The 26,255-nt window shown below is 40.9% G+C and overlaps 1 protein-coding gene across 3 annotated transcripts in view; it reads left to right on the top strand.

The window, feature by feature from the left end:
* prkcea (protein kinase C, epsilon a) overlaps positions 1 to 26,255 on the top strand; it is a 651,762-nt gene that overhangs the window by 370,265 nt on the left and 255,242 nt on the right. For all 3 annotated transcript variants that reach the window (XR_011886793.1, XM_072264998.1, XM_072264999.1), the window contains 2 exons: positions 1,294 to 1,379; positions 3,274 to 3,403. Coding sequence is in view for 2 of the 3 variants with exons in the window: in XM_072264998.1 (XP_072121099.1) it covers positions 1,294 to 1,379; positions 3,274 to 3,403 (216 nt within the window). In the remaining variant the exon portion in view is untranslated. The remainder of the gene's footprint in view (positions 1 to 1,293; positions 1,380 to 3,273; positions 3,404 to 26,255) is intronic.

Here is a 26,255-nt window from a genome sequence, read left to right on the forward strand (position 1 = left end):
TTGTACAGTTACAGAGGCAAGTATCCAGTATGGCTTATTTCCTTCTTACTCACAAACCCTGCAGCTGATAACAACACTGTCTGAGATTTCCCCAATTTTCTCCACATCTGCGTCCCCCAGCCATTGGAGTGCAGGCTATGGCCCACTTTGCAAAAGGGATTATTTGAATATTTTTATAAATGTAGGATCAATCAACTAATTTTCTATCCATACTCTTGTTAATATTTTAGATTAATTTTCTGTTGTAATGAAATATACCCAGGATTGATTTAATCACCTTTCAACCTTCCACTGTTCAGCTGCATTTATCCGATCCACAAATTGGATATTTTTTGAGAGAAAGAGCTCGCGGCATTTTACATTGAAACAAGAAATCCAAGTGGACTGTTTAACAAAAATGTTCTGGCAGACATAATTAAGAGTTTTTTTCCCCCTTTGTGCTTATAGTAGATGTTGAGAAATTGACCTTAAATCTGAGATAAATTGATAAAGTGTTGACCAGTGTTAATAAATCATTAATTTTACTGGCACCTTAATGAATTAAAATAGAAGCTGGTTTCTTTTTCCCAAACTGGCTGCCATTTAGATAATTGCAGCAACAAGAACATTGGACATAATTACAGCCCACAGTTCTTTCTGTGTATGCTATTGTTCCTTTGTAAAGAACAAAGCATCAGAAACAAATATTGTTCAGCTCATTTGTCTAAGATCAAGACTGCTTGATGAAATTTAGAATATTTTATTGAAACTGAATGAAGCTGCCCTTCCAGACACAGTGCCACACTTCGTTGGATTGATAAATTGATGGGTCGTAGTGGATAATCAAGGCCAATCTGAAAAGAAAAGAACAGTGAAGTAAATCAGGAATGATTAAGTGCAGCTAGAATAAATGTGGTTAATAAAACAGGGGAACTTAAAATATGTAGTTTGTACTACAATAATATTTTGATGCTCATTAATGATACTTTTCAAATTAGAACAGAAGGGATGAAAATGCCAAATTGTATTTGTGATGGGATGCAAAATTGTCAGTGCTTTTAACTATGTCAAGTTAAAACATTTTCCACATGCTTATAATGATCATCTTACATTTTATCATTTTATTTATTAAGGGAAAGAAAAGAAACTGCAAATTAAGCAAATGTAATAAAATCTTGATTGCTGACAATTCTGTTGATGGATTGAACTGTAATTGCTGGTGTGTGTTGTTTCAGTTGTGGTTTTCCCCCTTAACAGATACTCATTGAGGTTTAAAAGTATTATAAACCAAGGATTTTTCATTTGCATTTACAGTTTGCACTTGTGTGGTGCATAAGCGATGTCATGAACTTATCATAACCAAGTGTGCTGGCTTAAAGAAGCAAGAAACACAGGATGAGGTATATACTGTATTTTACATGATGTAATTATATATGATGGGATATTGCACAACCATGGTTGGGGGTGGGGGGAAGAGATGAAGAGAAATAATACAGAATGCTTTTCTGTCATATTGCTGCAGTAAATAGCATAATTACAGACTGGCATGACAGCTGTGCAGTCCTCTCTAAATTCATTTGACCTTAATAAAAAAAAGTGATTATATGTGGTTCCAAGTGATAAAACAACAATACTGAGTTGTAACCCTCTAGTAGACTTTCAAAAGGTAATAGAATGAAGAAAGGATGCATTAATGTCCCATGCAAGACTTATTGAGAAAATAAGGAGGCATGGGATCCAAGGGGATCTTGCTTTGTGGATCCAAAATTGGCTAGCCCAGTGAACGCAACGAGTGGTTCTAGGTGGGTCATATTCTGCATGGAGGTCGGTGACAGGTGGTGTGCCTCAGGAATCTGTTCTGGGACCCCGTCTCTTTGTGATTTTTATAAATGACCTGGATGAGGAAGTGGGAGGGATAGGTTAGTAAATTTGCTGACGACACAAAGGTTGGGGGTGTTGTGGATAGTCTGGAGGGCTGTCAGAGGTTACAGCGGGACATTGATAGGATGCAAAACTGGGCTGAGAAGTGGCAGATGGAGTTCAACCCAGATAAGTGTGAGGTGGTTCATTTTGGTAGGTCAAATATGATGGTAGAATATAGTATTAATGGTAAGACTCTTGGCAGTGTGGAGAATCAGAGGGATCTTGCAGTCCGATTCTATAGGACACTCAAAGCTGCTGTGCAGGTTGATCCTTTGGTTAAGAAGGTATACGGTGCATTGGCCTTTATCAACCATGGGATTGAGTTTAAGAACCAAGAGGTAATATTACAGCTATATAGAACCCAGGTCAGACCCCACTTGGAGTACTGTGCTCAGTTCTGCTCACCTCACCACAGTACAGGAAGGATGTGGAAACCACAGAAAGGGTGCAGAGGAAATTTACAAGGATGTTGTCTGGATTGGGGAGCATGCCTTAGAAGAATAAGTTGAGTGAGCTTGGCCTTTTCTCCTTGGAGTGACAGAGGATGAGTGGTGACCTAATGGAAGTGTATAAGATGATGAGAAGCATTGATCGTGTGGATAATCAGAGGCTTTCTCTCAGGGCTGAAATGGCTATCATAAGAGGGCACAGTTTTAAGGTGCTTGGAAGTAGGTACAGAGGAGATGTCGGGGTACGTTATTTTATGCAGAGTGGTGAGTGCGTGGAATGGGCTGCCAATGACAGTGGTGGAGGCGGATACGATAGGGTCTTTCAAAAGACTGCTGGATAGGTACATGGAGCTCAGAAAATAGAGGGCTATGGGTAACCCTAGGTAATTTCTAAAGTAAGTACATGTTTGGCACAGCATTGTGGACCGAAGGGCCTGTATTGTGCTGTGGGTTTTCTATGTTTCTATTTAGCCCTTGCGCTGGATAAGCGTGTAGCATAGTTACATTTCACGTTATGTTCTGCTGCTACCTAGAAGAGTTCTCTTGCCACAAGTCACATGATCGCTTATCATTTCCAGTTAGTCACCTTATCTACATACAATCAGGCTATGGGTATGTAAGTTAATTTTATGTATATACAGCCAAACTCAGTTATTTGTACATTGTGTTTTATAGGATTGCTTTTGTATTTATATTTATAGTTTTTATGCTTATTGTACTGTTTTTATGCTGCACTAGATCTAGAGTAACAATCATTTCATCCTTCTTTACAGCCACGTTCTGAACAATGGCAATAAACAATCGTAAATCTTGAATCTTGAATGTTTCCAACATCTTCCAACAACTGTTTGGAATAGAGTTTTCTGATGTCGGTTCAAAATCTTTAGCCAAAATGCACTACTTCTGTTTTGTTTCTGTGCAGGTGGGCTCTCAGCGCTTCAGTGTCAACATGCCTCATAAATTTAGCATTCACAATTTCAAAGTACCTACATTCTGCGATCACTGTGGTTCTTTGCTCTGGGGTTTCATGAAACAAGGATTACAATGCAAAGGTAAGAAATCTGGATTCAGTGTTATTTTAGCAAGCTATCTCATATTGCAAGGATATTGAAAGCACTAAAATAAAATAAACTGTCGGAAACATGCACCTTTCATGACTCTCTTCTGCTTCAGATCACTAATGTTAATCATCCATCAGTTATTTTCACATGATTACATTTTAATGAATAAGTACATACAGGATCATGATGGCTTTGGATAGATGAATGGCTCAAGGTGCAGGAATATTGATTGTAAAGTGACAGGCAGAAGATTTAAGGTAGATGTGAAGGAAAGCCTTTATACACAGGTCTGGTTGGTTGGGGGAGGGTTCTGATCTGAAACTTGTAACTCCTGTATGGCAGGAATGATCTCAGCTGTATATCTTAACAGAAAATGAATTATGTTTTCTTTGTGCTTTCTTTATTTGTACTTCACAGTGCTAAATGGCAATTTTTAAATCCTAACTTGCCTTATCATTTACCAGAATTACCCATATGGTGGACTCATTACATCATTCAAAACTAAACTGCAGATTCCTTCAGCACTATAACAGTCTCTTTAAAATCTGTCCATCCTCAACTCTGAAATGTCTTTAACGTCTCAGACAATTCTTCCAGTTGTCTTTGACTAACCTCCCCAAGCAAGGTATCCTAAATGAGAGGGCATGGGTTTAAGGTGATGGGTAAAGAACTGCAGACGTTCTGAGGAAGAACATTTTACTCTAGGGATGGTTGTAATCTAGGGTCATTACCCGAGAGGTTGGTGGAAGCAGGCATTCTCACAACACTTATGAATTACAACAGATTTGTCAGTCGAGATTTCCCTTCAGGAAACCATGCTATTTTATCATGCATTATTGTAAGCCAAATCGAAACCCATCTTTCCTGCAGATGTATAGTAAATTCTTTATAATCAGATTCATATGCTGCCAAAATATTTAGATGATTCTAATAGGTCATTAAAAAAAAGCATTGTTTGTGGCTAACAACAGGAATTCTGCAGATGCTGGAAATTCAAGCAACACACATCAAAGTTGCTGGTGAACGCAGCAGGCCAGGCAGCATCTGTAGGAAGAGGTGCGGTCGACGTTTCAGGCCGAGACCCTTCGTCAGGACTAACTGAAGGAAGAGTGAGTAAGGGATTTGAAAGTTGGAGGGGGAGGGGGAGATCCAAAATGATAGGAGAAGACAGGAGGGGGAGGGATAGAGCCAAGAGCTGGACAGGTGATTGACAAAAGGGGATACGAGAGGATCATGGGACAGGATGTCCGGGAAGAAAGACGGGGGGGGGGAACCAGAGGATGGGCAAGAGGTATATTCAGAGGGACAGAGGGAGAAAAAAGAGAGTGAGAGAAAGAATGTGTGCATAACCTGATGGCATGAACATCAACTTCTCTAACTTCCGCTAAGGCCCCACCTCCCCCTCGTACCCCATCTGTTACTTATTTTTATGCACACATTCTTTCTCTCACTCTCCTTTTTCTCCCTCTGTCCCTCTGAATATACCTCTTGCCCATCTTCTGGGTCCCCCCCCCCTTGTCTTTCTTCCCGGACCTCCTGTCCCATGATCCTCTCGTATCCCCTTTTGCCAATCACCTGTCCAGCTCTTGGCTCTATCCCTCCCCCTCCTGTCTTCTCCTATCATTTGGATCTCCCCCTCCCCCTCCAACTTTCAAATCCCTTACTCACTCTTCCTGCAGTTAGTCCTGACGAAGGGTCTCGGCCTGAAACGTCGACTGCACCTCTTCCTACAGATGCTGCCTGGCCTGCTGCGTTCACCAGCAACTTTGATGTGTATTGTTTGTGGCTGCAACCTTAGAATCAGAATCAGGTTTAGGTTGTTTTCTGTTAGCAGTACATTGTAGTACCTAGTAATTTTTACAGGCTATAAATTGCAATAAGAGGTACAGTGGACTCCGGTTAATTGGGACACATCAGGACTAGTACATTTTGGCCCAATTAGTTGAAGTTTCATAGAATTAGTTAAAAAGGTATAAAAGAAATAAGCAACCATTTAACTGAATAGCAAATTGTATATGAAATACCAAACAAATTAGAACACTATGAATACTACTACACTATTATAAAAAGCACATGCAACTGATGCTATTTAAATACATGGTATCATGGCTAGTGGCTACACAAGTGCGCACATCTGACACTAGTTAGAAACAATTTGGCAACAGTCTCTTGCCCCAATTAAGCAGCAGAGTGTCCCAAATAAAGTGAATCCTGGCTGGTTCTTGATTAGTTTTTGTTCTTTTAGAGTTTTCCTAAATGAGCAGCTGCCCCGATTAACCAAAGGCCCAATTAACCAGAATCCACTGTGTATAATAAAACATAAAATAAATGGGAGTGCAAAAAGATACCAAAAGAAAGAGTGAGGTAATGTTCATGGATTCATTGTCCATTCAGAAATCTGACAGCAGAAGGAAGGAAGCTGTTCCTGAAATGTTGAGTGTGTGTCTTCAGGCTCCTGTACCTCTTCGTTGATGTGAGCAAAGAGAAGAGGGCGTGTAGTGGGTGATGGGGGGTTTAATTGATGAATGCTGCCTTTTTGAGGCATCGCCTTTATGTCCTGGGTGATGTCCTGAACCTCATGTCCTGGGTGATGCGGGGTTTTAATGATGGATGCTGCCTTTTTAGGCATCGCCTTTAGAAGGTTTCTCAATGCTGGAGAGGCTTTCTGCAGTTTTTTCCGATCCTGTGCAGCGGCCCCCTCCATCACAAGTGGCGATGCTCTCCAGACTACATCTATCGAAATTCGTGAGAGTCTTTGATGACATACCATGTCTCCTCAAACTCCTGATGAAATATAGCTGCTGTCATGCCTTCTTTGTAATTGCATCAATATGTTGCTCCCAGGATAGACCTTCAGGGACTTGAAACTGCTGATCCCTCAATGAGGACGTGTGTGTGTTCCCTGGACTTTCTGTTTCCGAAATCCACAACTAATTCCTTGTTTTTTCTGATGTTGAGTGCAATGTTGTGGTTGCAACAGCACTCAACCAGCTGATCTATCTCGCCTCCTTGCTACTGTCTGAAATTCTGCCACTGTGTCGTCAGCAAATTTATAGGTGTCATTTGAGCTGTGCCTATCCACACATTCACGAGTGCAGAGATAGTAGAGAATTGGGTTAAGCACACATCCTTGAGGTGTCAGTGTCAATTATCAGCGATGAGGAGATATTATTTCTGATCTGCACTGACTGTGGTCTCCCGGTGAGGAAGTCAAGGATCCAGTTGCAGAGGGACGTACAGTGGCCTAGGTTTTGGAGCTTGTTTATCAGAGCTGATTGTGTTGAACGCTGAGCTGAAGATCAGTAAGCAGCAAGCTGATGAACGGTAGCTATTACTATTATCCAGTTTATCCACGGCCAAGTGGAGAGTCAGTGAGATTGCATCCACTGTAAACCTGGTGTGACAATAGGCGAATTGTAGTGGATCCATAAGACCATAAGACATAGGGGCAGTATTTGGCCACTCTGCCATCGAGTCTGCTCTGCCATTCCATCATGGCTGGTTTATTATCCCTCTCGACCCCATTCTCTTGCCTTCTCCCCATAGTCTTTGACACCCTTAATAATCAAGAACCTAACCAAGGTTCTTGTGTAGGCAGGAGTTAATTCTGGTCGTGACCAACCTCTCAAAGCACCTTATTACGGTAGGTGTGAATACGACTGGGCGACAGTCATTGAGGTAGCTCACAGTGCTCTTCTTGGGCACAGGTACGAGTGTCGTCCTTTTGAAGCAGGTGGGAACCTCCGACTGCAACAGTGAGAAATTGAAGATGTTTTTGAACATCCCCACCACTCCCACCAGATTTACAAGCTCACTGTCCGCTCCACGTTGTCGAATATAGCACTATGCTCCCTAGCTGTACATATGTGGCTAGAGTTTTGGACCGTACTGTTCATTTTCCATCATAACTCCATCATTGTTTACTTTGATAATCTGACAGATCCTAACTGAGCACCATTCGGAGCTACCAGTGTCAGGAGTCCCTAACCACACTGAGTCAGTGACAACCGTGGTTTAACAAGGTGTGCAGAACTCCAGACAGGTATACGTGGGAAGCTAACATCCTGTCCTCCCACCCTTCAACCTCCTTTCCTTCCTCCTGCTCCTAAACTGGGCAGAAGACTGAAAAGCCCAAGAGCACGCACCATGAGACCCAAGTACAGCTTCTGCCCTGCTGCTACCTGACTCGTGAATGGAGCTCTCATACATGAAGAGATGTAATGTTATGGGTTGGAAAATAACTTAAATATATCTTCGCTGCTGGTGGAGTTAGGTGTTCCTTCGTATCTCACTATCCATACTTGCACATTGTTGCTACATCATCAGTGTGCACAGAGTAACTTTATTTGTTTGATCTATCTCGGTAAGTTCTAGAAATAACCTTTGAACATAACAGAACTGCAATATTTCCCAATGCATTTGCAATTTAAAGCACAGTAACAGACATGAAATAACCTACCTGTGCTCAAAAAAAAACTTGTGTTAGTTGCTGGGTTAGGTCTTGAACAAAATGCAGTTCTAGGTAATATTCTGCTTTTTAACATAAAATAATCCAAAATTAATTTCTCAATTTAATCAAAGATAAAAAAACAAAATATGTAAAATTTGCACAAATCTGTAGGTAATCAGTAAGATTGATCACCTTATTCCCTTTTCTAACAGCCAGTGATTGTCTTATTTGCTTTTCTTATGATTGCAAGACCCTATTGGACATTGTTAATGTCGAATGCTGCAACATTCATGGATGCAGGGTCTTGGAATAGATTTCTTTTGTGTGTGACTGTATTTTACTGATATCTTGTATATGCTCAATGTGCCTTGTGCTGCGGCTGTGTATGACTGTCGATACTGCGTTTTGCACTTTAGTCTCAGAGTAGGACTGTTCCATTTGGCTGTATTCAAGAGTATTCAAGTATGGTTGAATGACAATTAAATTTGAAATTGAGCTTGATTAACCTACCGATCACAAACAAGAGAAACTCTGCAGAAGCTGGAAATCCAAGCAACGCACATAAAATACTGGAGGAACTCAGCAGGCCTGGCAGCATCTGTTGAAAAGAGTCCACTATCATGATGAGACCACATCAAGTTGGAGGAACAGCACCTGATATTCCGTCAGGGTAACCTCCTACCTGATGGCATGAACATTGATTTCTGGAACTTCTGATAATGTCCCCCATCCCTCCCCATTCACCCCCGCTTCACCATTTCCCATCCCCTTTCCCTCTCTCATCTTATCTCCTTGCCCGCCCATCACCTCCCTCTGGTGCTCCTCCCCCTTTTTACTTTCTTCCATGGCCTTCTGTCTCTTTCACCAAACAACTTCACAGCTCTTTACTTCATCCGTCCCTCTTCAAATCTCACCTATCACCTTGTGTTTCTCTCTCCCCTTCCCCCACCTTTTAAATCTACTCCTCAGCTTTTTTTTCCTCCAATCCTGCCAAAGGGTTTCAGCCTGAAACATCAACTGTACTCTTTTCCATAGATGCTGCCTGGCCTGCTAAGTTCCTGCAACATTTTGTATGTGCTAACCTACCAGTGCAACTTTTGTGAGCTTAGCCAGCACGAATCTTAGCCAATGGCATTTCTGATTTATTGAATCTTTGAGTTACTGACAGTTCTCATAACCCTGATGTGACCTGGGGAACAGGTTTTTATGCTCAGTAGAAGACAATCGGGTGGTAATTTTTGAGGTTAGTCAGTTCCCAAGAGTCCAAAAACTCCCAAGGACTTGAGAGTTCCAACCTGTAGTTTATATCATGACGGAGGAGAAGAGCTTATAGTAATATCTTATTGGTCTTCCAATATTTTATTAGTTTTGAATAAGTACATGTAATTTTGCATGTAATCTTTGCTTTTATTTCAGTTATTTTATACTTTTACTGTCTAATAAATGTAATAAAGGCAAGAAAACGTAAAATACTTGTGAAAAAATTTATACCATATAAGCATATGTGATATGAATTGGAAAAAAAATGAGTGCATCTGCCTCATTTGAAGAGTTTTGATGATCATGCTCTGGCATCAGGATGGATGTATATGGCACATGCAAGATGCATTTAGTCTCTGATAAAAACTACTTTATACCAAAGTAAATCTTGTCGCTATTACTCGAATAAAGGTATTCCGAAAAGCGATCATACCATAGGATCCATAATCAAAATTCAAAGTACATTTATTATCAAAGTATGTATAGTATATACAACCTTGAGATTCGTCTCCTTACAGGCCGCCACAAAACAATTAAGCCCAATAGAACCCATTAAAAAAAAAGACCACCAAACACCCAATGAGCAGAGAAAAAGAATCGTGCAAAAAATAAAAGTAAGCAAGTCACATTCAGAACTGAAGTTCGCAAAAGTGAGTCCGCAGCCATGAAGCCAGTCACACCTGATGCAGGGGCCAGTTACTGGCAGGCCACAGCCTCAGTTCAGCGCAGAGACAAATAAACTTCGTGGAGCAGTGAGTCTCACACCGGTCTGTCTTCTGCCTCTGGTCCTGGCACCCTGAATTTTTTAATCTGACCCAGAGCTTAAATCAGCCAAGCAGCAGGTTGTTTCTCAATCTCGGATCGGGACCCGCTGCCTTACCATTCCTGACCTTTACAATTAAAAATATCATTCATATGACTCTTGCTAAAATGCATGTTGCTTGTGCAAACCTGGTTATGAAACTTGTTGATAGCATTATTGTGTACAATAAAGTAATCCAGTTCAAAAGTGGTGGTAACATTTTTCAAAGAGCGAATTTGTATTATAAACTATTCTAGTTACCTATCCCCCTCTGCTACTTCAACACAGAGTACTGTGTCCTTGAACAAACTTTGTTCACCTTTTGACTTCTCCTTTTGTGATTTTATGTAAAATTTTATCTGATAATGATTATGTGAAATATTCTGGGCTATTTTGCCAAATGTGCTGCTGTTATTTTTGAGCAGTGTTTTTTCATGGAGAATTTAAGTCTGGCTGTACCAACATATCCCACCAGATGGCAGTACAATGCAGATTAAGTGAATGTACTGCAAGCTTTGTTTTATTACAAGGTCGTGAGAATTTCACTGTGAATGTCAAGTCTTTTCTACAGTAGGCTAAAGGTTTGGTGCATAAAGGTGAATATTTGATTGAGAACAGACAAGGAGGAGGAAGAAAAAGGCCAAGGGAAATATTATAATTGGGAGAGAGAACAGTAATGAATGTAAAGTATTTAGGTATAAAGTTTTTAACAGATTGAACAGTAGTGAGTAGTTGGGAAGTTAAAAAAAAGATTTGCAAGATCTTTTAACTAGTATTTAATTTTTTTAAACTTAAAAAGATCTATTAGGTTGATGGTGCATATCATACATTCTTGTGTGGCCCAAGTTGGTAAGCAGCTCATTGCCCTACCCACTTATTTATGACCCATTTTTACCTGGGTAAAGAATTTGATCCCTGAAGCAAACTCCTGATTATCAAGGCCCACTCACTGAAAAATCAAGCTCCATTCTCAGAAAGCTTTAATAACCAACAAAGTCATATCCCACATTCACCAGTTATCAGAGCTTGAATGTCTTGCATAACCACAATTATTCAAAATCAAGTAATAGGATAATGCAACACCATCAGTTTTTAAGATATTTTAAATGTAATAAAAAGAATGCTAGATATTTAAAATGATTATTTAAATTAACAATCGAATATGTTTATTAACTTAGTGTTTAAATATATGTATTATCTGAAATATACCACTCTGCCTTTAAGCCAGTCCTCTCCATTTAACTAAAAGGAGTCGGAGAACATCGCGACAGATCTGCTCAGCAAGCAGATGTCTCAGTGTACCTGCCAGCTACAAAGACCTCCCAGAAAGCTGGGACAGCCAGGTTCACACGAGTGACACTCAAACATGTTTTGGATTGTCACTGTGGCGCTCCACCTAAAAATGAAATTTTGCGGCATTGTGTTAATCAGCAGACGAAGAGATGCCAAAGCTCATGAAGTGAAAGTCAGCAATGTTTAGAATAAGAATGACGTGATTCTTTGAGTTCGTAATCTCACATTTCTCATGATATTGTTGTTCAGTCGCTGAGTCCGACTCTTCATGACTGCATGGACTTTTCTTGCCAAATTACTGGAGTGGGTTGCCATTTCCTTCTCCAGTGGACTATATTTAGCCTGACCTCTCTGCCATGACCTGTCCATCTTGAGCAGCTCTACATGGCTTCACTGAGATACACAAGGCACCTCACCACAATGGGTAACAGTCCATGAGGAGGTTCTCATGATATACGAGGTGACTGTTTGGCCCATCGAGTCTGATCTGGATCACATTACAATCATATCAATCCCATTACAATTATGATTTCCCGACAGCCTGCTTTGATTGACATGCCAGACAACTCCCCTGTGATTTTCATAACCCCATCCATAGTAATCCCCGCCTGTGTTTACCGTAACCTGTTAATTCACCATCCAGCACTTCATTTTGTGTGTGTTGCATAGTAACCCCCACCCTTGTTTACCGTAACCTGTTAATTCACCCTTCAGCCCTTCACTGGTAGGAAACTGCAGCACTTTGGACAACCTAGAAATTGAAGCACTTGGAGAAAACTAATTCTGCCACAGCTCATGTTTTCCTGCACTCATGTACAAAATGGTTATTGAGTCTGCCCCGGCTCAATTTAAGAGTGAAACAGCTAATATAACTAACCTGCTCTCGCCCCATATCTCTTCAAATTCTTTCCTTCAGGTATTTATCCCACTCCCTTTTGAAAACTACAGCTGCGGCTTTTTCCACTGTTCCTCATGACAGTGCATTACACACCTTAACTAGCTCCTGCGCTCCTCCTGTCACCTTTGATTCTTTTGCCAATCATTTTACCCCGTGGCTCCTTGACACTTTCCCTGAATTGAAACAGTTTCTGTTTACCTAACCTCTCTGTACTCTTAATTATTTTAAATCAGATCACCTCACTATTTCCACTATTCAAGGAGGAGCTTTTTCCGTCAACTCACAACCCTCATCCCCTGAATCATTTTAGTAAGTGTGTTCTGCGCCTTCTGTAAAGACTTTGCATCATTCCAGAAGAAAGATCTGATCATAGACAAACCAAAGCATATAATAGTTCATCATGACTTTTCTTATACCCTATCTATTTATAAAGCCCAATATCTACCACTCTACCATGATTTTTGCTTCTGCTTTCTCAGCTATCATTGGTCAGACCACACTTGGAGTATTGTGAGCAGTTTTTGGCCCCTTATCTAAGAAAGGATGTGCTGTCATAGGAGTAGGTCCACAGGAGGTTCACAAGAATGATTCCAGAAATGACAGGGTTAACTCATGAGGAGTGTTTGATGGTTCTGGGTCTGGACTCATTGGAATTTGGAAAAATGAGGGGGTGATCTCATTGAAACCTCTTGAATTTTGAAAGGCTTCCATAGAGTGGACATGGAGAGAATGTTTTCTATAGCGGAGAGTTCTAGGACCAAGGGGCACAGCTTCAGAAAACAAGGACGTCTCTTTAGAACAGTGATGAGGAGGATTTTTTTTAGCCAAAGGTGGTGAATCTGTGGAATTCATTGCCACAGATGACTGTGGATGCCAAGTCTTTGAGTATATTTAAAGCAGAAGTTGATAGGTTCTTGATAAGTCAGAGTATCAAAGGTTTTGAGAAGAAGGCAGGAGAATGGGGTTGAGAGAGAGAATAAATCAGCCATGATGGAATGACAAATCAGACTCAATGGGCCAAATGGCTGAACTTTGCTCCTATGCCTTTTGGTCTGATGGTCTAAACATGTAAAGAAACAATATTAGCAAGAGGGTACAATCCTAAAATAGGGTCACAAGAACAAATCATTGGGTTTGTATGCTTTGTTGTTTGAAAATAGCAAAACAATAGAAGAAATTGCTGGGGATGTTCAAGAGACTTTTATATCTTTCTTAACGACAGCTGAGGTAATTGAAGCCTATATGTTGGCTAATGCTATGTTCTTATTTAAGAAGTGCTACAGGACAAACCAATACACTGTAGGCCAGTGAGACTACCATCAGTGGTAACTTTCTGGACTGGATTTTGAGAGGATTTAGAGCAACTGGAAAGGCAAGGATCGATTCAGGGTAGTCAGCATGGCTTAATGCATGGGAAAGCATGTGTCATGAATTTAATTGCGTTTTTTGAAGAGGCGATCAAAAGGATAGATGATAGTAGCGTAGTAGACGTTGTCTACATTGACTTTCGAAAGTCTTTTGACCAGGGCCTACATGGTAGACTTCACTAGAAGGTGAGTCAGAATAGGATCCAGAATAAATACAAGATTGGCTTGGTGGATAGAATTAAAGGAAGGAAGTGGAAGGTTGTTTTTCAGATTAGAGTTATAGAGTACTACAGTATAAAATCAGGTTCTTTGGCTCATGGAGTTCGTGCCAAACTATTATTCTGCCTGGTCCCATAAACCTGCACGTGGACCATAGCCCCCCTCCACCCCCCGCCCCATCCCTCTCCCAATTGTGTACTTATCCAAACTTTTTGTGAGTATTTCAATCAAACCCACATCCACCACTTCCACTAACAGCTCGTTCCACACTCAAACCACCCTCTGAGTGAAGAAGTTCCCTCATGTTCCCTTTCACCCTTAACCTACGACCTTTAGTTCCAGTCTCAACAACACTCAGTGGAAAAAGCCTACTATCCATACCCCTCATAATTGTGTGTATCTATATCAAATCTCCCCTCATTCTCCTATGCTTCAAGAGATAAATTCCTAACTCAGGTCCTCAAGCCCTGGCAACTTTTTTGTAAATTTCTTCTGCACTCTTTCAGTCTCACTCGTATCTTTCCTGTAAGTAGGTGACCAGAACTGTGCACGATACTCCAAATTAGGTCTCAATAATGTCTTATACATTAGAAGTATATGGCCAGTGGTGAGGCACAAGTATTAATCCTTGCTCTGTTGTTGTCAGTCATCTGTTATAACACTTTAGATCAGAATGTAGGTGATATAATTAATAAGTTGATGAATGGCATGGAAATTGGTGGTAGTGGACAATGAAAGAGGTTGCCTGAGATTGTAAAAACCCTCTCAACTTTCTGTTATGTTAAAACAGGATCTAGAGCAACTGGGAGAGAGAATGGGAAAAGGAATGGCAGCTGGAATTTAACTCAGACTAGTGCGAAGAAATTAAGTTTGGGAAGTTAAACCAGTGCAGTTTATGACAGTAATGACAGAGCCCTAGTGAGTGCTATAGAACAGAGAGATCTAGGGGTAAGATTTTACATGAAAGTGATGACATACATTTTGCATTCTTTAGGTGGGGCATTGAATCTAAGGCTTTGCATATCATATGAAAAATGTCTTAGATGATGGTGGGATCACAACTGGAATATTGTGGGCAGTCCTGGTCATCATGTTCTATGTAGGATGAGATTAAGCTAGTGAGGAGGCAGAAAAGATTCACAAGGATGTTGCTGGGACTAGAGGGTTTGGGCTTGAAGTGGAGACTAGACAGGACGGGACTGTTTCTCCCTGAAGTAAAGGCAGCTAAGGAGCCGACCTTAAAGTTCAAAGTGAAATTTATTATCAGATTACATACATGTCACCACGTACAACCCTGAGATTCTCTTTCTGCAGGCATACTTAGAAAATCTATAAAACAGTAACTGTAAACTGTAAACAAACTGTGCAAATTCAGATACTGTATAAATAAATAGCAATAAATAGTGAGTATGAAATAACAATATTACAGAGTAGCCACCTGCTTTTGTTCAAGAGCCTGATGATTGAGGGATAGTAACTGTTCTTGAAGCTGGTGGTGTGAGTCCTGAGCCACCTGTACTTTCTACCTGATGGCAGTGGCAAAAAAAGAGCGTGGCCTAGGTGGTGAGAATCTTTGATGATGGAGGCTACTTTTCTACAGCAACGTTTCATGTAGATGTACTCAGTGATTTGGAGGGTTTTACCCGTGATGTACTGGGCAAATCCACTACCTTTTGTAGGAATCTCTGCTCAAATGCATAGGTGTTCCCATGATAGGCCATAATGCTGCCAGTCAATGTACTTTTCACTACATACTTGTTGAAGTTTGTCAAAGTTTTAGATTTCATGCCAAATCTTTGCAAACTCTTGAGGAAGTAGAGGTGCTGCTGTGCTTTCTTTGTAATTGCACTCATGTGCAATTGAACAAGGGGTATTGAGACCCAGGTCTTGGAATAAACTAATTAGTTTTGAGGGGATGATGGTATTAAATGCTGAGCTGTAATCAAGAAAGAGCATCCTGATGTATGCATCTTTGCTGTCCAGATGTTCCAGGGTTGTGGGAAGAGCCAATGAGGCAGCATCTGCTGTAGACCTGTTACTTCAGTAGGTGAATTGGAGCGGATCCAAGTCACCACTCAGACAGGAGCTGACATGCTTCAACACCAGCCTCTCAAAACACTTCATCACTGTGAATGGAAGTGCCACTGGGTGATAGTCATTTAAGCAGGTTACCACGCTTTTCTTGGGCATCGGTATGATTGAAGCCTGCTTGAAGCAGGTGCATACCACACGCTGCTGGAGTGAGAGGTTGAAGTTATCCGTGAAAACACTAGCCAGTTGGTCAGCATAGGTCATCAGTACTCGTCCAGGTACTCCGTCCGGGCTGGATGCTTTCCTTAGATTCACTCCCTTGAAGCCAGCCTGCTTGTCATCTTGAGATACTGAGACCAAAGGATCATCGGCAGACATGGGGGTGTGTGACGGTTCCTCCCTGCAGTGCTGGTCAAAGGAAACAGAGGAGGCATTGAGCTCATCTGTAAGCAAAGCTCTGCTGTTCTCTTATGTTGTAAGATTTAACATTGTAGGAGGTTATGGCATTCAGATCCTGCCATGGCTGTTGTGCTACCCTTGTTGACTCCAGTCTAGTTCAGAATCTCCACTTCACCTGAGAGATGGCTTTCTGAAGATCATACCTGCACCTCGTAGCATTCTTGATCTCCAGACGTGAATGCCTGTGATCTGGCTCCCATTGTTCATCCAGGGCTTCCTATTAAAGAAAATCCTGGATTATTTGGTGGGGACCCACTAATCCACAGCTGTTTTAATAAAGTCTGTAATGACCCTGGTGTAGTTATTCAGGTCCTCAGATGAGTTCTTGAACATGGCCCAGATCACTGACTCAAGGAAATCCTGTAACTGTTCCTCAGCCTTCCGAGACCACCTCTCAGTTGTCTTGACCTCTGGAGCCTTGCTTTTTAGGTTCTTTCTGTATGCAGGTAGTAGGAGTACAGCCAAATGAACCAATTTGCCAAAATGAGGTTTTGGGAAGGAACTATAGGCATCCCTTATTGTAGTGTAGCAGTGGTCCAGTGTGTTGGGACGTCTGGTGCAACAGATTATGTGCTGGTGATAATTTGGCAGGGTTTTCTCCAGACAGGCCTGGTTAAAATCACTGACTATAACTTGAAATGTGTCGGAATGGGCCGTTTCTTGTTTACAGACAACATGGTGCAGTTTCGCAAGTGCTTGCTTATAATCGTACGCTGGTGGTATGTGAACTGCGGTCAGGATCACGGATGAGAACTCTTGAGGCAAATAGAATGGTCTACATTTAATCATTAGTTCTAAGTCAGAGAAATAAGAGGTAGACATAACCCCAACATCCGTGCACCAATGAGAATTGACCAAAAAGCACAATTCACCGTCTTTCTCCTTACAAGAATTTGAGGTTCGATCCATTCTGAAAATCATAAAACCTTCTAGTTGGATAGCTGCGTCTGGTGTGTTCACACTTAACTAAGTTTCAAAGCAACAAACGATTGCGATCTGCCTCATCTGCCTCTGATACAGCAGCCTTGCCCTGAGATTGTCAATCTTATTTTCCAGTGACTGCACATTTTCTAACAAGATGGAAGGCAGAGGAGGCTTCATCCCTTTGCGCTGCAGCCTGGTTTGAATTCCGCCTCTCCTGCTGCGTTTTCAGCTTTGGCAATGACCCTTAAAGGCGCTGCATATAACTGCACTGCATTTAACCGTTGAATGTGAGATCGTAAGATCATTGATGTAATTTCGTAGTCCACTGTTAAGAGGAAGTAAACATGTTGCAGATTGCAGTGAAAGTAGTTCAAAAGGAGTATATTTAAGAGGAAAACTGGTGCAATTTCCTGCGGCCTGCAGAGAGCCACTGATGTGTGCACCTGTGCCATCTTGAAATATATACAAACCATGCAGATATAGATTGAGCGGGTGTTCAGTATCTTTTTTCCCCCAGAGGACATTGGCCTAAGGTGAATAGAAATACTGAAAGGGAAAGTATGAGGCAAGTTTTCACACAGAAATTGTGTGTAAGTGGGATGATTTACCAGTGGAAGTGGTAGAGGCAGATACAGTTACAACATTAAAAAACAAATGGCCAGTTTCCTCAATAAGAAATGTCTAGAGAGATATGGACAGAATTCAGCTAAGTGAGACTACTGCACCTTGGATAAATTGGCCCACAGGGCCTGGTTCATGTGTATGTAACTACTGTACATTTAACCGTTGAATGCAGTGCCTGTAAGAAGTATTCACCTCCCTTGGAAGTGTTTATGTTTTATTGTTTAACAACATTGAATCACAGTGGATTTAACTTGGCTTTTTTTGATACTGATCAACAGAAAAAGACTGTTTGGCGTCAAAGTGAAAACAGACCTCTACAAAGTGGTCTAAGTTAATTACAAATATAAAACACAAAATAATTGATTACAAGAGCACTAACCCCCTTTAATATGACACACCAAATCATCACTGGTGCAGCCAATTGGTTTTAGAAGTCACATAATTAGTTAAATGGAGATCTGTTTTTAGAGTCCAGGTGTTTCAATTGATTGTTGTAAAAATACACCTGTATCTGGAAGGTCCAACTGCTAGTGAGTCAGTATCCTGGCAAAAACTACACCATGAAAACAAAAGAACACTCCAAGCCGCTCTGACACAGTTCAAAAAGGTTATTGAAAAGCACAAGTCAGGAGATGGATACAAGAAAATTTCCATGTCACTGAATGTCACTTGGAGTACAGTTGGGTCAATCATCAAGAAATGGAAAGAATATAGCACAGCTGTAAATCTGCCTAGAGCAGGCCGTCCTCAAAAACTGAATGACCGTGCAAGAAGGGGACGAGAGAGGGAGGCCACCAGGAGACCAATGACAATGGAGGAGTTACAAGCTTCAGTGGCTGAGATGGGAGAGACTGCGCATACAACAACTGTTGTCTGGATGCTTCACCAGTCACAGCTTTATAAGAGAGTGGCAAAGAGAAAGACACTGTTGAAAGAAAAATTCACATGAAATCTTGGCTAGAGTGTGCCAGAGGCATGTGGGAGACTCTGAAGTCAGCTGGAAGAAGGTCTGATGAAAACAAAATTGAGCTTTTTGGCCATCAGACTGAACACTATGTCTGGTGTAAACCAAACACCGCACATCATCAAAAACAGACCATCCCTACTGTGAAGAATGGCAGTGGCTGCATCGTGCTGTGGGGATACTTCACTGCAGCAGGCTCTGGAAAGCTTGCGAAGGTAGAGGGTAAAATGAATGCAACAAAATACAGAGAAATCCTGGAGGAAAACCTGTAATGAATGGGTCTATTTATTTTAGAGCAATAACCACCCCCCCCACCACCCTTAGCACTAGGTATTGATCTGTTGTCTGCGCATGTACTGTTGTATACACATACGCATTGTTCTCTCTTGCTCTCGCTGCAGTGTGAGTATAGCAGCTAAATCCGTCAATTAAATATAGTTGCACACAGTCTGCAAGATAACTGTGACTTGGGAGCAGATCTGTTTTCCAGCAAGACAATGACCCCAAGCATAAAGCTAAAGCTAAACAGGGATGCCTTAAAAACAACAAAATCAATGTCCTGGAGTGGCCAGATCAGGGTCCAGACCTCAATCCAATTGAAAATTTGTGGCTGGACTTGAAAAGGGCTGTTCACTCACGATCCCCATGCAATCTGACAGAGCTTGTGCAGTTTTGTAAAGGAGAATGGGGGAAATTGCAGTGTCCAGATGTGTAAAGCGAATAGAGACCTATCCACACAGACTCAAGGCTGTAATTGCTGCCAAAAGTGCATCTACTAAATATTGACCTGAAGGGGGTGAGTAGATATGCAATCAATTATTTTGTGCTTAATAATTGTAATAAATTGAGACCAATTTGTAGAAATTAGTTTTCATCTTGACATAAGGAATCTTTTCAGATGATTAGTGTTAAAAAAACCAAATTATATCCACCCTGATTCAATGTTGTAAAACAATAAAACATGAAATTTCTGAGGGGGGTGGTGAATACTTTTTATAGGCACTGTAACTCTGTAAGTGTGAAGTCATGCATTTTTGGGAAGTTAAGCCAGTCAAGAACATTCACAGTGAATGGAAGATCACCGAGTACTGTTGTCACAGAGAGACCTCTGTACATAAGTTCCCTGATATTGGGAACAAAGGTATACAGGATGGTGAGGAAGATGTATGACTTGCTTGCTTTCATTGGCTGCGGCCCTGAGTATAAGTGTGAAGATGTCATGTTAGAGTTGTACAGAGCATTGTTTTGGCCACACTTATACTGGGTGCCACTCATATCACCACACTAGGAAGGATGTGTTTAAGCTAAGGTGGCTGCAGAAAAGATTCTCAAGGATGATACCTGGATTGGAGTGCTTGAATTATCAGGCCTGATCTGGTTTCTCTTGGAAAAAAGGGGGCTAAAGAGTTGCATGATAGAGGTATATAAAATTATGAGAGGCATAGATCAGGTAGATGCTCAGTTTCTCATGGTGGAGGGCATTGGGTTAAGGTGAGATGAAGGTTGTTCAAAGGAGATCTGAGGGGTTAATGTTTCACATAGTTGGTATCTGCATTGAGCTGCCAGAGAAGCTGATGAAGGCAAGAACAGGAACAACATTCAAGACACATTTCATCATTAAAGAGGTTTGACTGAGCAGGGCACAGAGGGATGTGGAATTAATGTAGACATGGGACTAAATGGATCGGCTTCGCACAGATGCAGTGGCCCAAATGGTTTGTTCTGATGCTGTATGGCTTCACGCTCTATAAATAAAAAAAAATTCCCCAGTGTAAAAGGAAATGATAATTCATTTTTATTATTTGACCTTCCTACCAGTTACTAAGAAAAACATTTTTACTTTGAGAGTTTAATCCAAGATCAAGAGGAAGCTTCTCTAAACCCAGGAGGGTAAAAAAGATTGATATAATCTATTTCTTTTTCTTTTCCAATCTTTTTATTAATATCAAAATATTAAATATAACATAGAATTAATACAAAGCTATTGGAATTACATTGTTAATGATTAGCATATATAAATATAAACTCAGTTAACACACGGATATTAAACCTCCCAAAATCTTACAAGATAGAAACTTAATATAATAAAAAAAACAGAAGTATCATGAAAAAAGAAAAGGGGAAAAAAAACAAAATACCCCAAAAAGAAAACTAATCTAAACAATACTAGTCAACTAAACTAAAGAAAAGAAAATCTTTAAACACAGTATAAGGTTGTACGTACAGATTTCTGTATAATAAGTGAGGCATTACAAATAGTAATACTGGAAAGAAAGGAGACAGTTCACTATGTCAGAATGCTTCTGATAATTGATGTGTTGAGACCATGCTAACAGAAAATATAATTAATCCTTACATTTATGCGTGATGTTTTAGGAATTAATAGAACTTCATAATTTGAGAAGAATTGGGGAAATGCTTGTGCACAGTTTGGTGCAATTGTTATTTGGATCCATCTCCCAGGTCCTCATTTTGAAATGTTCATGAGTTAGACACAGCAAGATCTCAAACTGTGCATGACTTGATTATTGCCACAATTGCATGCCTCTGGTATTATAGCCTAGCCTCATTCAACCAGATTGGCGCTTGACTGATGGTTTTGGCCTGAAACGTCGACTGTACTATTTTCCTAAATGCTGCCTGGCCTGCTGAGTTTCTCCAGCATTTTGTGTGTTGCTTGGATTTCCAGCATCTTCAGATTTTCTCTTGTTTGTGATTTGGTCACAGGCTGCCTGGCCTGTTCATCATCTCTAGCATTTTCTGTTTATATTTCTGATTGACAGCATGCACAATTGATACTGCCCACTGTAGCAGCATGAAATGTCCATTGACTGTATTCCCCTAATGGGAACATATTTTTCTCTCTTGAACAACAGCCTCATTGTTGAATGATTGCTCCAGAATTGTCATTGGCAACTATCAACAGCTTGTACAGTATATTCTCACTGAAAGAGCACTATCAGACATCCAGAGAGCTGTGACCAACGAAGGAGAATAAGAGTTGTTTAGGTGCTTCTCAGAGAAAAGACAAGTATCCAGCATTATTGTCTTCAGGACGGAGGCAGTTAAGGGTTTTCCAAAAGCCCTGAACTGCTTCCATACTAAAGGCAATTTCTCCTCCATCCTCACTGCATCTACCACACTCACAGATGGTAAAACCTGCAAAAACTGCCTAATCCATTACAGGCAAAGCCCTCCCCATTACTGAGCACATTTACAAGGAGCACGGCTGCAAGAAAGCAGTGTCAATCATCAAGGACCTTCAGCATCCAGGCCATGCTCTTTTCTTGTTCCGACCATCTGGCAGGAGGTACAGGAGCCTTGTGTCCTACACCACCAGCTTCAGGAATGGTTATTACCCTCAAACCATCTAGATTCTTGAACCAGTGTGGATAACTTCACTCACCTCAATGCTGACTCCACAACCTGTAGACGTACTTTCAAGTACTACCCCTCATGTTCTCAGTATTATTTATTTATTGTTGGCATGATTTGTCCTCTTTTTGCATAATGGATGTTGTCCGTCTTTGTTGCATACAGCTTTTCAGGAGTTCTATTTCTTTATTGTGGCCGCCCATTTTAATTCTACTTCCCATTCCAACATGTCAGTCTGTGTTCTCCTCTGCTGCCGCGATGAGGCCAAACTCAGGTTGGAGGAGCAACACCTTGCATTCCATTTGGGTAGTCTCCAACCTGATGTCATGAACTCCACCCCTCTCCTACACCATTCCCCATTCCCATTTCCCTCTCTCACTTTATCTCCTTACCTGCCTATCACACTCCTCTACTACTCTTCCCCATTTTCTTTCTTCCATGGCCTTCTGTCCTCTCCCATATGATTCCCCCCTTCTCCAGCCCTTTATCTCTTTCACCAATTGACTTCCCAGCTGGTTACTTCACCCCTCCCCCTCTCCCAGTTTCACCTATTACCTTGAATTATTTTTCCTCCCCTACCCACACCTCCTTATTCTGACCTCATCTTTTTTCTCTCCTGTCCTGATGAAGGGTCTCAGCTTGAAACGTCGACTGCTTACTTTTTTCCACAGATGCTACCTGGCTTGCTGAGATCCTCCAGCATTTTCTGTGTGTTGCTTGGATTTCCAGCATCTACAGATTTTCTCTTGTTTCTTTTCCCTATTTTTCTGTAGGCGCCTGCAAGAAATTGAATCTCAAGGTATTATATAGAGACATGTACATACTTTGATAATAATAAATTTAATCAAAATAATAGTAATAATTATTATTCTTGAGGATGGTCACAGTGATAATGTTGGCTACTGTGTTGTCATGTGGAAGCTCAGTTAATGTGAAAAGTTTCAATGACTTTGCCAATTACATATTAATGAAAGAAACCTGCTGCCTTCACCATTAATCTGAAATAAAAACAGACCTTGTTGGAACTGCTTGAAAAGGCATGCAGCATCTGTGGAGTGAGATACTGTACAGCAGCATCCAATTTCCTCTGTGAACAGATTAATTTCCGATACAGAAAGCTGTGTTAAATTTTAGTTGTTGAAAGAGTACTTTTGTCTTTTTCACAGAAGGATAAAATCAGCAGAATATTTGGAGATGAATCCCCTTTCAGTCATTGAATAGGTTCGCAAGTATAAGAGAAGGTGGTAACCTTACAAGTCAATGAAAATGAAAATGCTTTGATCAATAAAAGCATAGAAAGAATGGACCGACTCTAGCTGAATATTCAGACAAACCACACAAAACCCTTGTCAGTTATTACGAAGTTGGAAAAGCTATCTGTGGGGCATTAATATGTTAAGAAGGCACAATGTTATCAACATCCATCCATAAAATGAAGACACGTTAAGATATCGTGTGTAAGACTTTCGACAGAATTGGTAAGCAAAAAGCAAATGCATCTGAAGGAAACAACAAAAGAAAGAGGAAGGGGAGAGGAGTTAATACTCAAACGTTTTCTCTGAAAAAGCAAGAATAAGTAAAAACTGATAAGTAATATATCAGTTTCAACAAAGTTGTAATGAATGGCGTTATATCCATCAATCCAGTTTGGTGGCTTCCTCTTGATGTCACCCACAGCATGTCCAACCACATAACAGGATTCTGAGGTCTGAGGCTTTCCAGCTTATATTTCAAACTAGGAAGCTGTTCCAGATCGAGTTGTTTAGAGGACAATTTGAATGGTAAAACTGGATATCAAAGTGTGAATGAATAGGAGAGGATGATGAAATTTGACTCGCAGGAATTCACCTGCAGATATAATGGAGGTATTTTGCAAAGTGATCATTATTGCGTCAGCAATTATTCTGTTTTGCATTGAGGGAAACCTTAAACATCAATGTGGGATTAGTGACTGGGTAGATTATACTTTATTATTGTAGGGGAACTATTTAATGACATTGAATCCCTAAGGTAAAGTTGTTCCAGGAAACAAAATAAAGAGTAGATCTGACTTGCATAGAGTTGATGCTTCAGCTGGTTGAAAGAGATCTGCAGTTGCAAATTGAATCACCTTCATGCAGGAAACCATGCCTGTTTGTGCTTTGTACATGTGATGATAATCTCAAACAAGTCAGACAAGTGTTTCTGGACTTAACTGGCAGAAATTGACAGCTTGTGTCCCTCTGCCCCCACCGCACTCCTTTTTTTCCTATCTCCTCCTCAATTTTGTCTTTTCCCTCCATTTCTCCCTCATTCATTTTCAGGACATCCAGTTTTCCTCAGCTCAAAGTGTCCAGTGTGATTAAAAACAATGACCTGTTTCATAGTATTGACCTGCTTCCTTGAGGGGAAACTGAAAATGGGCCAGCAGCTGTAACTTCAGGCAGCAGATGCTATCTCCGAATGTACCAGTCAGCTTCTGGCATTCCTAGTCTCCCATCTCAATAACTTTCTTTCATATCAATGACAGGACAACTTGTATTTGTGCAACCTTCCTCAAAGTGGGATTTCAAATGATTGGAAATGGAATATTCCAGGATGCTTAATTTTTAGAAGAGTTCAGCAAAATAGTAAAAGGGAATGGGTGGCCCTGATATTGAAGGAATGGATAAAGCCAGGATAGAGGAAGTAACATTACTCTGAAAATCAAGATATAGAATCAGTTTGGATGAAACTAAGAAACAGCAGTGGACAGGAAATATCGCTGGGGGTTCTTGATAGGTTCCTAACAGTAGCAGTCATGTAAGACATGATGTAAATCAAGAAATTAGAGGCACATTTAACAAGTAATATGATCATCATGGGGACTTTAATGTGCATATAAACTAGTAACCTGATTATGAGCACTAGAAGCTCATTTGACAGTGTAAAATAATAATCATGGGAAACAGGATGGCTGATTTATCCAATCAGAGCACAACAATCCACCTATAGTTTAGAAAACCAAATGAGCAACAAAGATGAAGGGGCAGGTAGTGTTGAGGAAACAGGGAGTCTACGGAAGGCCTTAGACAGATTGGGAGAATGGCCAAAGAAGTGGCAGGTAGAATATAGTGTAGGGAAATGTATCATAAGAACCTCAAAGCTCCCTAACCCTCCTCACATGCACAAGCAGCAGCAAGCAGCATCAACCCTCCCCTTCAACATATTCTAGCAGAAAGCATCAGCATTCCCACCACCCACCATGCGAGGAACAGCAAAGACCCCAAAGAGAGACCAGGGTCTACAGTACATCAAAAGCTAAGAGTTCACTCCAAGATTTCAACATCCCTCAGGTTCTGTCTCTCACTAACAAGGGAAAGGCAGATATCGCTCCTTCCATGGCGGGAGGGGAGACAGTCGCTATTTTGATGTTACAGTCAATCTGAAGCATTGCTTTTGAAACCCCGCTGGATTCCTTGGCTGCGTAAATCTAGGGAAGACACATTCCCGTCCAGCCACGCCCGTGAGATTAAGACTGCTCTCCCAACCCAGCCCCCGGTTTGTGTGGATGCTGTGTCATTTGCTACCCTGTTGCAACTCAATGCCAAGAAACAACAGAGAGCACATTCCAAACAATTAAAGGAATTATGTTTTAGAAACATAGAAAACCTACAACACAATTCAGGCCCTTCAGCCCACAATGCTGTGCTGAACATGTACTTACTTTAGAAGTTACCTAGGGTTACCCATAGCCCTCTATTTTTCTAAGCTTCATGTACCTATCCAGGAATCTCTTAAAAGACCCTATCGTATCCACCTCTACCACTGTCGCCGGTAGCCCATTCCACACACTCACCACTCTCTGTATAAAAAAACTTACCCCTGACATCTCCCCTGTACCTACCTCCAAGTACCTTAAAACTGCTCCCTTTCGTGTTAGCCATTTCAGGCCTGGGAAAAAAGCCTCTGACTATCCACACAATGTCTTTCATCATCTTATACACCTAAATGAATGTATAACTTATGAATCTTGACTTAAGGGTTAGTAAAGAAAGAAAATGCAAAAAAAGGCCCATAATATTTAAACAGCCAATTGTGCACCAGTTGGAGCTCAATTCACCGATCTTCAGTCGATCTCACCGCCCGTCTCCATCGAATCACGATCTCCGCACTGGGTTGTAGCCTATGACCAATTCTCTCCAGCATCTTCTCTCTT

This window comes from Mobula birostris, chromosome 8 (genome assembly GCF_030028105.1).
Source record: "Mobula birostris isolate sMobBir1 chromosome 8, sMobBir1.hap1, whole genome shotgun sequence".
Lineage (NCBI taxonomy): Eukaryota > Metazoa > Chordata > Chondrichthyes > Myliobatiformes > Myliobatidae > Mobula > Mobula birostris.